At 48.5% G+C, this 14,921-nt stretch overlaps 1 protein-coding gene across 1 annotated transcript; it reads right to left on the bottom strand.

Moving 5' to 3' along the window:
- Window positions 1-71: 71 nt before the first annotated feature.
- Tnfaip1 (TNF alpha induced protein 1) lies at window positions 72-14,854 on the bottom strand. The gene is made up of 7 exons (XM_032914573.1): window positions 14,669-14,854; window positions 7,931-8,249; window positions 6,533-6,702; window positions 6,062-6,151; window positions 5,930-5,982; window positions 4,981-5,176; window positions 72-2,926 (listed from the first exon to the last, which is right to left on the bottom strand). Exons 2-7 carry the CDS (start codon window positions 8,133-8,135, stop codon window positions 2,690-2,692), a joined length of 951 nt encoding a protein of 316 aa, XP_032770464.1. The 5' UTR covers window positions 8,136-8,249; window positions 14,669-14,854; the 3' UTR covers window positions 72-2,689.
- Window positions 14,855-14,921: the final 67 nt, after the last annotated feature.

Genomic DNA, 14,921 nt, shown 5'->3' with positions numbered 1-14,921 from the left:
GAGGGAACAGAAATAGAAGAACTGAGCCCACAGCTGTGAGCCGGCCAGGCTGTACTCACTGGAAACATGGCTCAGCAGTGTAAAACAATTTTATTAGAAGTTAGTGTTTACTTCTCTCACTTAGGGTAAGCGACCAAGATTGCAGGTATGCAGTAGAGGACACATTCTTTCGTGCCAGAACCTGTGTTGCCCTTCAGGCTGACCGGTCACATGTCCCAGGTTAACAGAGCACACAGCTGGTGTGTGTTAGCAGCTTCCAGTCTGACCCTCATCCATGCCTTATGTTTACTTCCCCTTCCCCTGGGCTGCCTGTGATCAAAAACCCATCCTGCCAGAACTACTTTAGGATGGGACAGGGAAATCTCACAAGCCCTTACGGGCTTAGTTGCTTTCCGTGCAAAATTTTTTCTAGGGAGCTGCTGGCTCTGCTAAGGTATGTTTTCCTCAGAGGCTACAAAGCCACAAAGTCCAGATCACTTCAGTATTAGTGTTTTCCTTAAACCAAGAAGAAATTTTCAGTTAAAAAGATGAATGCCCAACCTGGGACTCCTGCTGCTGTGCTTTTTCTCAGCCCAACAACTGGACAGCTCTGAGCAGCAGAAGTTATGAATGTCAGCACCACAGAGGCTAAAGGGGGTGTGAAGGTAAAGGGACAGCAGGCAGCAGGGAATCTGAACAGTAAGGGGCTTCTTGGGGACAGCTGAGAAAACAGATTGTAGCCTCACACTGTAATATTCCAAAATCTGTGGGAAAGGCTCAAAGCCAAAGCCTAAACTTGGCCAAAAAAATTGAGCTGTCATCTTTGTTCCAGTGAGGTCTGAAGAACTAGTAGCTGCTCATCACTAAGGTGACTGACCCAAGTATCTTAGAGCTATTTATACATTCAAGATTGTGATTAACATAACACGCCTGATTGTTAAGTCACAGTTCCCACTTCCCCTGCTCTATCATGTCAGGTCAGATCCATGTGACAACCCAAGCCTGGGCTTGGCATCTGCCCATAAGCTCTAAGAGGTGAGCTATGTGTGCCCATGTGGCAATCGCAAGAGTGGTCAAGGGATGCAGCTAACTGTCTATCATCCCTTGAGCACTGTTGATGGCCACACACTTCCTTAGGCGTACAAACAGCCCCCTCCAGTGACAACATTCCTCTGGAAAGAATCCAGTTAAGACAGCCAATGCCAACAAAGAAACCAAAGGAAGAACTTACACCAGGTCTAGATCTTGGTACCTCCATGGTCAGTGACCCAGAAGAAATGGAGGCCTTTTAAAGGCTTAGGCTGTCCTAGTTACTGTGGATTTGGAAAGTCACCACTAGGCAGAACCACCACCCAGAGCCAGAACAAACTGAGACATGGTGTCAGGGGCTGCACCACATCGTGGCCACTGCTAACAGCATGGAGCTCCAGGACTTTGCTGGCTCCATGGCCTTCTGCTGCAGCTTGTTTCTGGCCTGCATCACAGCTTTTGGCTTGCTGGTGTGTGGGGACAGCATGTCTTAGAGCTGAGCATACCCAAGTATGAGGCTCAAACCAAAGCATCTTGTTAAATCTGAGTCAGTGATGTGACCCTGCAGTGTAGGGGTGAGACCTTTCCCCACAGGATGCTGTTAAAGCCATTTTCAACTTGGACATCCTTTCCTTCTTAGTATTCTTTGGGATGGCCAATCAGGCTGACAAGCCAAGGCTGGTCAGTTTAGTTACTTTTTTCTTGAGACAAAGTCTCCCTAACCCAGGAACTTTAACTACCTAGCACAGGCTGGTCTCAAACTTGTGATCCTCCTGTCTTATCCTGTCCTTTAGATTCTGCAAGAGGAGATCAGTGTCAGAAAAAGCTTTGGGTCAAGGCAGAATAGATTTTCCTGAATGATAGACATACAAAGTGTTTTAAAGATGGGTCCTACAATATGGAAAAGGGTGGAGCAAGTATGTATATGTGTGCCAGTACTATGTGGGGTCCTAGCATCCTGCAGAGGTAACATGCTTAGTCCTAGCCTTTCCCTCAGACTAGTCATTTCTTACTCAATGTGGCAATACCGGGGATTGAATCCAGGGCCTCACTCTTTCCAGGTAAGTACTCTACCACCGAGCTATGCCACTAGCCCTCCTTTTAAACTTTTATACTGAGGGTCTTGCTGTGTTGCCCAGGCTAGCCTAGAACTCGTGATCCTGCCTTAGCCTCTCCATAGCTGGGATTATAGGCATGGCCACCATGCTAACATCTAGATTTAAAAACAAAAATCCAGGTCATGGCAATGTTTAAACACCTTAGGGAAAAAAGGCTGCCTTTTCTGTTCAAATTTGGGTCCTCAGCACCACAAGCCTCCTTTCCCCTAGAACAAAGCTGTTCTCGTGGGCCTCAGCTGAGGAACTAAAGGAGCCCTTCAGAAGAAAGGGGCATGCAGCCAAGGGCCCGGGGAGTGTTCTTGGCAGGAGGTGGAACTCACCCTAGAGCATAAGTTGTTCCCTGTTGGCAGGAAGTGGGGTGGCATCTGGAAGTGCTGGGGGAGGGCCAGGCAAGATGATGATGTGGCCTTTCCTCTCCCTGCTTCCTGACCTCCCAAGCAGGACTGTTACCTGTACATATTAGAGCAGACTCCCAAGCTAGAGGAGCAGCATGGGGTGGCCAATGGGTATGTCCACAGGGTGGCAGACAGGACTTCCTGTGCCCTGATTTCCTAAGGGTCTCATTAGTCGCGATGAGCAGACTGATGGCCGAGTTGACGGTCGTCGTAAGTACTATAGCGCTTGACGTGAATGCGACGGACACGGTCCCGTAATTCAAAGGTGTCCTCATCTTCACTGGGGGAAGCCTGGCTGCGGCTGCGGCTTGTGGCCTCCAGCAAGGAATTGTCAGGGACTCGAGGGGTCTCATAGAGCAGGACATTGAGTGTCTCCTCGTAGATACGGGCCTCTGGGAATTCCACCTGGAGTGAAAAGACAGTGAAGTTTCATTTAGGGAGGGAACACCTAACGTAGGAGTCAGGTGGCTGCCCAGCTAACAAGGGAAGCATGAGGGGACATCAGAATATAGTTAACACCCTACAACATCCCACAAGTGAAGACTAGTATGCATGGTCATGTCCAGGTACAAACACAGTTCCATGGGCGAGGTGCCAGATCGAGCCTGTGATTCCTGGGCTGCAGTTTCTATGTGTGAAGTGATACCAATAGCTACCTTTTTTGGTTTTGTTTTTTTTGAGCCAGGGTCTTTATAGTTCAAGCTGCCTCCAAATCAGAATCCTACCTTAGCCTTCTAAGCACTATTTCCAGGTACACCAATCTGAGCTAACGCCTCTTAAAAATTATCATCAGGGGCTGGAGAGGTGGCTCCGAGGTTAGGGGCACTGACTCCTCTTCCAGAGGTCCTGAGTTCAATTCCCAGCAACCATCTGTAATGGGATGTGATGCCCTCTTCTGGGGTGTGTCTGAAGACAGTGACAGTGTACTCACATAAATAATTCTTTAAAAAAAAAGTTATCATCATAGCAAGAAAGACATACATTCTTTAGCCCAGTGACAAGCCCAACACAGTAAATAAATACATAAGCATCTGCTCAGCCAGGCTGGGGGATGCCCATCTATAACCCCTGCTACCTGGGAGGCGGAGGTCAAGAGAATGGAGAGTTTGAGCTAGCCCACCTAGTGAAATCCTGTCTCAAAAAAGGGATGGAGGAGCAGAGGATAGCTAGTGGGTAAAGGTGCTTGCCACCAATCCTGACAACTTGGGTTTGGTCCCAGAACCCAAATGGAGAGCTCTCCAAGCTGTCCTGCCTTTCACTCACTGCCATGACAGTGTATACCCACCAACACCAAGAAATGGAACAGCTCTGAGAAGTGGCCTCATTGCTCTTCTCACCTAGAATGGTTCCAGCCGGGCCTGTCTCCTATCTGGGGTGTGAGTGGTTAGGGGGGCACACAGAAGGGAGAGAGCGTCTAGGAAGAAGACGGGCTCTGCACCCTCTGCTGCTGCTCAGAGCTGGATCCTGACTCCACCATCATAGCCCCTGGCCAACTCCTAGTCTTCCCCCACCTCCTACCCCTACACCCACTGCCCAAGAAGCCACCTGACATAAGCTGCCTTCCGACAACCCTCAGGAGACTGTAGCAGTGTGGGGCTAAGCTTCTTGGGTCTCAGTGCTTGAGGCCTTTACTTCCCATCAATTTCCAGATAATCTACTTGGCATTCCACCCAGTAAAAGCCTGCTGTCTCCAAGTACATACTCTAGGGAGTACACAGAAAGGGAGGAGCTGAGTCTACGCAAACTGTCCCCATCATAGTAGACTAGACTATATATACTACTATAGTAGACTATGCCTGCAACCCTAGTACTAGTGGGTGGAGGCAGGAGGAATGCCATGTAGCCTATGTAGTAAGTCCCGCCTGAGCTTCAGAGACCCTGCTTCAAAAATAAAGAATTAAAATAAATAAGTAAATAAAATTACAAACAAATAAGAGGTTCATCCAGCACTGTGATTCACTTCATCGGCTAAGGAAGCCAGCCGCCCAGGAACACCAGGCTCGCCCGGCTGCAGAAGCAGTGTGTAAGTAGAAAGCACACCACACTGTTGCTCCCGAGTTGTGCCTTGCCATGTATTGGCTGCTCAGACTCTAATTGCTCATGTCTGCAAGCAGGGGAACAGACCAATGCGGTTTAAATGGCTCCCCAGACCCAGGCATCTGAGAAAAGCTGGGACTAGAACTACAACCTGAGTTGCGACAACTTCAAATACCTGTCCTTCCACAGCACCAGAAAGTTCCTTGCTGCTCAGTGGGCTTCTTCCTCAGCAGCTGCTGACAGTTTCTGACCATCTTCAAAACCCTCTGTCTAGACTCTGTCCTACCTGGAACCATCGTACCATATTTGGGAAAGTACGTGTGGCCCTTCTGTTGCTGTGGGCAGGTTACACTGGGGCAGTGCAGTTCTCCATTGTGGAGTCTGTGTGATCTGTGCCCTGGCAGAGGAACGCCCATACGTACCTTGGTCTGCTTCTTCTCTGTGGCATACACAATGGAGGTGCAGCACACTTCTGCCAGCTTACGACCCTGGCCATAGAAAGACCAGCAGCAGATCTCGTCACCGATGACGTCCTTGATGAAGAGCACTCGACCATTGAAGCGCAGGGACAGCTTGTCAAACAGTTCAATGTTTTTCAGTAGGTGATCATCAGAGTTGCTGAAAAAACCAGAAGGTCAGCAGGCCTAGAATGAGGTTCCAGCTCAAGGGTGCTGGCTGCTGGGAAGGCCTGGGCTCCCTGCTCCCTGCTCCTGTCGTGTTGAAATGAAGATAAGGCTGACAGACAGGGACTGGGGCCCGTGAGGGAAAGGGGTGGAGCTGGAGCTGGCCCTCAGTTACAGCAGAGAGCATTAAGGGAAAGAAGTGACCTCTCCTTAAGCCTGGAAGAAAGGGTCCCTCACTACGACTTCGGCAGTGCCATGGGGTGATGTATTGTCCATCAGGGACCAGGAGAGTCTAGAACCAAGCCCAGCCACCTGGATCTACCTAACCAGGGCATAGTGAGACGCACATGTGCCAAGAGGACTCAGCTCATACCTTCCTAGCATCCTTCTTTACTCTCTAAGATCCTGGCTAGTCATATGTATTATAAAGTAGGTCATGATCCATCTGGTACCTGAGACAATAGAGATGATAATTCCTGGCATGCTCTTGATATGACACAGGCATGTTTCACGCTTTAACATCTACATCCCAACCAAGCCACGTAATAAACCCCAAATGTCTCTACCCTGAGCTCCCTCGTATCCTTGTTCATTCCCTTACCAAAGGTGGTTTCAAACCCAGCCCCATGATGTGTGTTGGGAACCTGTGACATCCCTCAGGTCTGTTGTGCCGTGCCCACTGTGGGTGCTCAGCCCTGAAACTGCCTCTGCCACCCTCTGCAGGGCCCAGCAAAGGCGCCCACCATACCTGGTGTACGAGTACTTGTTGTTGCTCCTGTTGTACAGCAGCTTCACCACCGGCTGTGAGGGAAGGAAAAGTCGTGAGGGTCAGGCCAGGAGCCTGGTGTCCCCTGGCCAAGACCCTCGGGGTACCCAGTACCTTTGTGGAGGATTCAATGAGCCTGTCCTCCTCCCTCAGGGATGTGATGATGGGGATGTTGCACACAGGCTGGTAGGAGTCTTTCTTGTCCTGGGTGACACACAGAGCAGAGAGCTGCCTTTAGGACTTTGTGCTAGCCAAGCTTAGCCAGGTACATCCCAGGCCCCTGCCAGTCACCCCTGCCTGGTAAGGAGGTACCAGACAGTTCACGACGTTCTTGGAAATAGATACTGACATTCCCACTGTCAGAAATCTGAAGCTGCTATGTAGGCAAATGAATTAGAGGCACAGCTGGCTCGGGCTGCCAGGCATGAATCCCTAGCAGCTGGGCCTGGGCCTGGGCAGCTCCCCATTGTTCTGATTGGGTTTGCACTCATCAACCTCATTTCCAACACAGCTCCCCAGGAGCCAAGCCTCGTGTCCCCAGAAGGGCAACTCCCGCCCTCATCAAATCACCTGACACTCCCATACCTGCAGGGCGGCCTGGCACAAGCTCACCAGCCCTTGAATGAGGTAATATTTTGCTTCAGCCATCAATTCCTGGATTTCTTGCCGGCTTTGAGGGAGGGTGACGGTGTCATCTCGGAGGTAATTCAAGATGGTGCCAAAGTGCTTTCCACATCGGTCTATGAGGATCCAGCCTAGGGATTTAGAGGGGTCCCACAGGATTACTGTTTGTTTCCAGCTGTGTCAGCGCTGGCAAAGGCCACCTGAGAGAGGCAGGCAGGCAGCAGGATGCAAGGAAAGGAAGTGTGCGAGCAGAGTCCAGAGCCCAGGCCCAGCGGCTCAGAGACTCTAGGTCTCAGGACAGTGCTGCTCTTCCCTATTCTGAGTTCGGGAACTGCTATATTCAGGGCTCTGTGGAGGATTGGATGTCTAATGTCGGGGCTACTCGGGCCACTCTGGTGATACAGAAACAACCAGTCTCTACTTACATTTGGCCCCGCCCTGGTTCTATTTGGATATAAATACACCTATCAGCTTCGACACCGTTATTCCAGTTAGCCTCAAGTTTGAGCTTGACCAGTCTCAAACTCCTGAGTGCCGGGATTCCAAGATTCAATTTTATTATTTATTTATTTACTTATTTATTAAGACAAGGTTTCATGTAGGCCAGGCTGGCTTCAGGTTCATTAAGTAGTGGAGGCTGGCCTCAAATTTCTGATACTCCTGTTCCCACCTCCACGTTCTAGGGATACAGATGTAACCACACCCAGCCTGAGTATGATACATAAACATACAGCACTTTATGTACAATTTTAAGGAATTCTGAAGCTCTGTTAAGACTTGTATGGGGCTGGAGAGATGGCTCAGCGGTTAAGAGCACTGACTGCTTTTCCAGAGATCCTGAGTTCAATCCCCAGCAACCACATGGTGGCTCACAACCATCTGTAATGGGATCTGATGCCCTCTTCTGGTGTGTCTGAAGACAGCTACAGTGTACTTATATATAATAAATAAATAAATCTTTAAAAAAAACAAACAAACTTGTATGAAGTGAGGAGGAAAAGATAGATATCCTAGATCTCCTGGGCTCAAGCCCACCCTGGAGTCCTCCCAGCATGCCCCCTTCCTGCTCTCCCTTACCCAGCATGCCCCCTTCCTGCTCTCCCTTACCCAGCATGCCCCCTTCCTGCTCTCCCTTACCCAGCATGCCCCCTTCCTGCTCTCCCTTACCCAGCATGCCCCCTTCCTGCTCTCCCTTACCCAGCATGCCCCCTTCCTGCTCTCCCTTATCCAGCATGCCTCCTTCCTGCTCTCCCTTACCCAGCATGCCTCTTTCCTGCTCCCTTCCTGCCCCCTCCCTGCCCTCCCAGCATGCCCCCTTCCTGCCCTCCCTTACCCAGCATGCCCGATGCACTGCCTCACCTTCTTTGTCGGTCAGCACTTCCATCCGCCCACTGAACATGGCCTTGAGCATTGTGTCGTGCCGGGTGAGAGCCCGCACCGTGGTGTAGTGCAGGGAGCCCCCCACATTGAGCTGCACGTACTTGTTACCCAGCCCACCTCCTTTGAAGCCACTTATCTTGGGCTTGGCTCCTGAGGCTGGGCACAGACAGGTGTCCCCTGACATCTCCCGCTGCAGGTAGATTACCACACGGCAGGAGGTAGGCTTGGAAGGCTCTGCCGTGGTGGAAGTGGTCACAAATGAGTGTCCCGCAGAGGCCAGGGCCTCATACTCTCAGTGCTGCAAGCAAAAGGTAGAGAGAACACTGAAGTCAGCAGAGTAGAGGTCACAAGGGGGGAGGGACATAAGTAGGAACTCTGACACCTTTTACTTCCTAGATAAGCCCTTCCTCAGGGTACTGGTTAGACTCTTGTCAATTTGACACAAACTAGCGTCATCTGGGAGGAGACCCTTGATTGAGAAAATGCCTCTATCATACTGGCCTGGAAGCAAGTCTCTGGGAGCATTTTCTTGATTAATCATTGATGAGGGATGGGGGTGGGCACCATCCTGGGGAAAGACAGTCCTGGGTGGCGTAAGAAGGAATGCTGGCAAACCAGTAAGCAGCATCCCTCTGGCCCCGGCTTCAGTTCCTACCCCGAGATTCCTGTCGCCAGGTTCCTTTCCCCACTTCCCAGGTCTCAAGGATGACCTGGGAAATGTCAGCCAAATAAACAGTGTTTTACTACACCAATGGAATGCAAACTAGGACACTGGGCAACAGAAGAGTGGCCTAGCGGTTCTCACCCTACCAGGAGCCAGATCTGGTAGCACAGTCTCCCTGGTCATCTCACCAGCTCCCCTAATATCAGCCCTGCTCTCCCTGCATAGGAAAACCCTGAAAACCAGCTGAGGTCAGATGAGCAGATCTCCCTGGGATCTACCAGAAGGGATCCAGAAAATGTTTTTCCAAGATTCCCAGGAGTCCAGACTTCCAGACTAACCAACTGGGAATCTAGCCAGCCTAGGAGTTTCCCAGGAGCCAGGGGACAGGATGCACTTCCTGTCTCAGGAGTGGCCTCCTCCAGGATTCGGGTTACCATTAGTCGAAGGAAGCCAGGATCCAGGAAGGAAAATGAGTGTGGTCCTGAGAGAGCTTGGAAAGGGCGGGCCGTAGAGGCAGCCAGCCAGGGAGTGGGCAGGAGTTACCTGAGCTCCGGTTTCCTGACCTTCCCCCTTCTCAGCACCAGCCGTGCCCCAAGTTCCTGTAATTGTCACCATTTTTCAAGGCAGAACAGAGATGGCTATTTTGCTGCTTTTCCCCAAGAGCCCTTTTTCTTCCTTCCCACCAAGAATAGGGAAAACAGACACGATGACCTTAAAAATGAGTAAACTCAAAAATGAAAGGAAAACACAAACAGTTCAGAGGCCTGAGAAATGGCTAAAGGAAAAGTTGGTTCTTCCTCCTGGTTTGCTTTCAGTTTTTTCCTTTTTTGGTTTTTTAAGACCGGGCTTTCTGTGTAGCCCTGGCTGTCCTGGAACTCACTCTGTAGCCCAGGCTGGCCTCAAACTCACAAAGATCCACCTACCTCTGCCTCCTGAGTACTGAGATTAAAGGCATGTACTACCACTGCCTACATAGGATCTTCCTCTGTTTCTGTTGTTGCTATTTGTATTCTAAATTCTAAACCTGTAGATTATAGATTGAAAGAAGTCGGGCTGAAGATGGCTCAGTGGTTAGGAGAACTGACCGTTCTTCCAGAGGTCTTGAGTTCAAATCCCAGCAACCACATGATGGCTCACAACCATCTGTAATGGGATCTGATGCCCTCTTCTGGTGTGTCTGAAGATACCTACAATGTACTTATATATAATAAATAAATACATCTTTAAAAAAAGAAAGAAGTCTAAATGTAAAAATACGTTAAGTCCTAGCTGGGCGCGGTGGTGCGCGCCTTTAGACCCAGCACCAGGGAAGCAGAGGCAGACAGATCTCTGAGTTCCAGGTTAGCCTAATCTATAGAGTTCCCGGACAGCCAAAGTTACATAGTGAGACTCTGTCTCCAAAATCCAAAAATAAAATAAAATAAAATAAATAAAAGCAGGGTATGGTAGTGAATGCCTGTGTTTAATCCCAGCACTTGCGAGGCAGAGCAGGTAAATCCCTTAAATTGAGGCCAGCCTGGTCACGGGGAGTTCCAGGACAGTTACACATCTGTCCAAAATGAACACATCTCTATCAAAAATGAACAAAAGGTTGCATTTTTACTGAAAGTATACAGACTCACTGTGGTTACCATCCCTAAACAGCACAGTGTAACAACTATTTGTATAGCATTATGTATCATACTTCACACGTTTCCGTAGTATTAGTATTATTAAATAAGCCAGAGGTGATAGAAGGAATTCAGGAGGGCATGCGTGGATTATATGTAAATATGACAACATTTAATGTAAAGGACTTGAGCATTCTCAGATTTTGGTATTTGCGAAAAAACTAGAGTAAATGCCACACAGATATGGAGGGATAACTGGATGATGGTGGTGGTGGTGGCGATTTTTTGAGATGTCTATGATGTAGCATTGGCTGTTCTAGACCTTGATATATACACTAGGCTGATCTCACAGAGATCCACCTGCCTCTGCCTCCCGAGTGCTGCGATTAAATGACAATGCCACTGCTCCTCGCTGAAATATTTTGGTATATCCAAACTACCACAAACCAGGCCAAGGACGGTGGCTCGTGCCTATAATCTGGCACTTGGAAGGCTGAGGCAGAGACCCCGTTACAGGTTAAAAAAAGAAAGAAGACTACGTTGTACCTCGACTGGTAGAATGCTTGGCTAGCACATGTGAGCTCTGGATTTGATTGGTTCCCAGCAGCATATGAACTGACTATGATGGTGAAGGCCCAGGCCTGTAACCCAGGACATAGGCTGGCAGAGGCAGAAGACCAGGAGTTCCTCAGCTACCTGGAGACTGGGACCAGCCTGGGATACAAGTGACTCTGCCCAAAAAACCAACCAGCCAACCAATCCCAATTATCATTAGGTCCTACTAGGTTCTCAGGCGTGCACCTCTGTAATACCAGCACCCCAAGTCCAAGGCCTGCCTGGAAGACAGAATGAGACAGAAGCCAGCCTGGGCCAGATAGCATGGTCTCTGTCTTTAAAACACAAAAAGAATATAGTAGTAATAAAACGTCACATATTGAACAAATGCCTCAGCTGTTAGGAGCACCAGCCGCTCTTCCACAGGACCTGGGTTCAATTCTCAGATCCACATAGCAGCTCACAACCATTTGTAACATCAGTTTCAGAGGAGAACAGGGGATCTGATGATGTATTATGGCCTTTATGGGGACTGCACATGTGGCATACAGATATCGTGTAGGCAAAACACCCATATACATAAGATTTAAAAAAGCGGATCTAGGGGTTGGGGATTTAGCTCAGTGGTAGAGCACTTGCCTAGCAAGCGCAAGGCCCTGGGTTCGGTCCTCAGCTCCGGAAAAAAAAAAAAAAAAAAAAGCAGATTTTTAAAAAAATTAAAATAGGGCTGGAGAGATGGCTCAGTGGTAAGAGCACTGACTGCTCTTCCAAAGGTTCTGAGTTCAAATCCCAGCAACCACATGGTGGCTCACAACCATCTGATCTGATGCCCCCTTCCAGTGTGTCTGAAGACAGCTACAGTGTACTTATATATAAAATCAATAAATAAATCTTTTTAAAAAATTAAAAATAGGGGCTGGAGAGATGGCTCAGCGGTTAAGAGCACCGAAAGGTCATGAGTTCAATTCCCAGCAACCACATGGTGGCTCACAACCATCTGTAAAAATCTGGTGCCCTCTTCTGGTTATCTGAAGACAAAACTTATAAAATAAATGAATAAATCTTTTAAAAAAAAAATTAAAAATAAACCAGGCGTATGGCATATACCTTTAATCCCAGGCACTTGGGAGCCAGAGGCAGGCTCTGGGAGTTCAAAACCTTCTTGATCTACAAAGCAAATCCAGGACAGCCAGGGCTCCATAGAGACACCGTTTCAAAAAAACCAAAAATAAATAAATAAATAAATAAATCACTAAAATCCATTCACCAAAGAAAAAGTATCATAGTTTAATTCACTTCATGCTTAGCTTTGTGGTACTGAGTTTTATAGGCGTTGGGTATATATTTTATCTCACTTAATTCACTTGACAATAAAACTATTTGGAACCTGTTATAGTAAGCAGTAGGAACCATATAAATACACCGTTTTTGCTTCAAGGAAGTCAAAAAACACCATAATGTTCATAAGACTTGCTGTTTTGAGACAGGGTCTCTTGTAGCCCAGTCTGGCCTCCAGCTTACTGAGAACACTGATGCATTTCTGATCTTCCTGCTTCCATCTCCCGAGTGCTGGGGTTTGAGCCATGTGCCTACTTTATGTGGTGCTGAGGACCAAATCCAGGATTTCATGCATGCTAAGCAAACGCTACATCCTCAGCCCAACAAGAAAAAAAAAAAAGAAGCATTTATTATGCTCCTACTGTGTCAGGCACTGGGATTAGAAAGGAAGAAGAAATACAGAAGAGTTCTACCCTCATGAACCCCACATTCCAGCGGAAGAAGACAGACTAGTTGGGTGTGGTGGCACATGCCTTTGATCCCAGCATTGGAAGTTCCAGGCTACATAGAGATCCTACCTCAGACAAAAACAGACCAGAAGATACACTATAAACGAGGGAACAAAGTGGCGGACAGTTATAGAGGCCATCGATGTCACTGAGAATACAGGAATCGCATGAGAACGATCAGGTTGAGGCTTGAGACCAATTGAAGATGACGTTTCAGCCAAGGTCTGAGAAGTAGAGTCTAGGCAGCAAGAGCAAAGCTCCTATCTAAGCAGGTTTTAGAGGCTGAAGAAATTGTTCAGAGGATAAGAACCTGTGTGTATTCCTCTTGCAATAGACCCTGGTACGGTTCCCAGCACCCAAATCAATACTCTGTCCTGTTTCAGGGGAATCTGATACCCTCTTCTGGGTGCTGCTGCATGCACGCACACAGTACTCATATATACACTCAGGCACACACATGTACAAACAAGTTTTAAAAAGCGAAACAAGTTTTATGGGGCTGGAGAGATGGCTCAGGAGTTAGGTGTACTGGCTGCTCTTCCAGGATCTAGGTTCAATTCCTAGCATTCCTAGATGGTGGCTCACAACCATCTTTAAGTCCAGTTCTAGGAGTTCTGATGCCCTCTTCTGGTCAGTGTGGGCTCCAGGCACACATGCAGCCAAAAGTCACCGCACACATAAATTACTCAAAAGGTACAAGTTTTGGGGACAGTAGTGACATGGTGGCTAGTATACAACAAAAAGGGGGAAGACAGTCTGATGGAAAGCCAGAGAAAGCAAGTATTACACGACAGGAAGAGCCGGGGGTTATGGGAATTGCAGCAGACTTTGGGAACCTGGGAGGCTCTTAGCAGGGGAGAGATGTGATCTGATTTATAGTTTCCGAGGACAACTTGATGCTGTGTGGAGTGCAAAGGTACATGAAAGGAAGTGGGAAGACCGGAGGGAGGAGTGGTCCAGGCAATTGATGACAAAGGCTTAGACCGCAGCAGCAATGCTGGAGACAGAAATGACCTCAAAACCCAAAGCGGAACCAACCTCTTTAAACCCCAGAACACTCAGTCGTTTACTGTTACTCCTCATGTCTTACAGGTAAAACCCAGAACACTGGTCCTCAAACAAGAAAGGCACTCTTAAGTATTCAATATAGATCAGCTTGTTAAACTAAAACTGACCCTGAAAAGATTTTGGTTTGTCCCTGGGGTGGGGGCTGTCAGGGGGAGGATAGGGTGGTGCTATATTAAGTAGCACACCCTTTTTATGTCTTCTTATTTGATTCAGTGATGGAATATGAGCTCCGGGTAACTGACAGTAACACTAGAATGCTAGAATGGTGAACGACTGCTTTACCTCAAAGGAGGAAAAAACATTCACCCCCTTAACAAGTGTTAGGAAGTTCCTCACATATTTTGTGTCCAATCCCCATTTCCGCAGAATCAAGAAGCACATAAACACGTTCTGCCAAATCAAAGAAACTCAGTGAACTACGTTTGCCAATTGAGGAAATCAAATCCGGAGCTAATCTATTCTTTTCCTACAAAGCAGCCACTTTGAGTCCTAGATGACGTCAGACCAGATTCCACCCAGACCAATGAGTTCCAAGAGTCCAATGGCAGGTGACGCCCTAGAAAGAAATTTCTGAGAGGATGAAGTTTCCACTGATACTCTCAGCGCTCTTTCCTCTAGACTTCGCCTGTGGATAGAGGGGTAATCCTGGGGTTGGGGACGTACAGGTGTCTCTATGGGAACCTAATGCGAAGCCAAGCAGAACAAAGGGCAAACGATCGCGGTAGTCTTTAGAGGTCCTAAAGGAAGGAAGGTACGGCGAGAAGGTGGGAGAGCTGATTTTGGCTAGAAAGTTCAGAAATCGTGGAAGCGACACTTATGTTTCACCCAAAGGATCTCCTGTGGAAATGGAGAAATATCCCTTGTCTTTCGTGGCAGTGTAGGCTGCTCTCCCCGCCACACCCCTCCTCTTCTGATAAAACTGAGATCCTCCCTAGAAGACCAGAACTTCAACCCCGCGCGCCGTCCCGTGCCTTTTGCCCAAGACTCCGCAGAGCCTATCCTTCCCCTTTGCACCCGCACGTCTAGCTCTCACCGTCCGCGGGGGCGCCTTTCCTCTCAGTCAAGTGGCAAGCGAACTCCGTGCGGCCTCTGGCCTGTAGCTATCTGCAATCTCGGCTGTGAGCTCACATCCTGCGCCCGCCGACTTCGGAGTTACAGCCCAACCCTGCATATCGGGGAAACAGACTACAAGACCCGGCATGCACAGCGCGCGACTGGACATTGAAGTCGAAAACTCTCAGAAGTTTGACTACTTTTTACTTCCGGGTTTGGGAACAATCTACTTC

Source organism: Rattus rattus, chromosome 9 (genome assembly GCF_011064425.1).
Source record: "Rattus rattus isolate New Zealand chromosome 9, Rrattus_CSIRO_v1, whole genome shotgun sequence".
NCBI lineage: Eukaryota > Metazoa > Chordata > Mammalia > Rodentia > Muridae > Rattus > Rattus rattus.
Note: the sequence above shows the minus strand (reverse complement) of the source record. Positions and strands in the feature narration are given on the sequence as shown.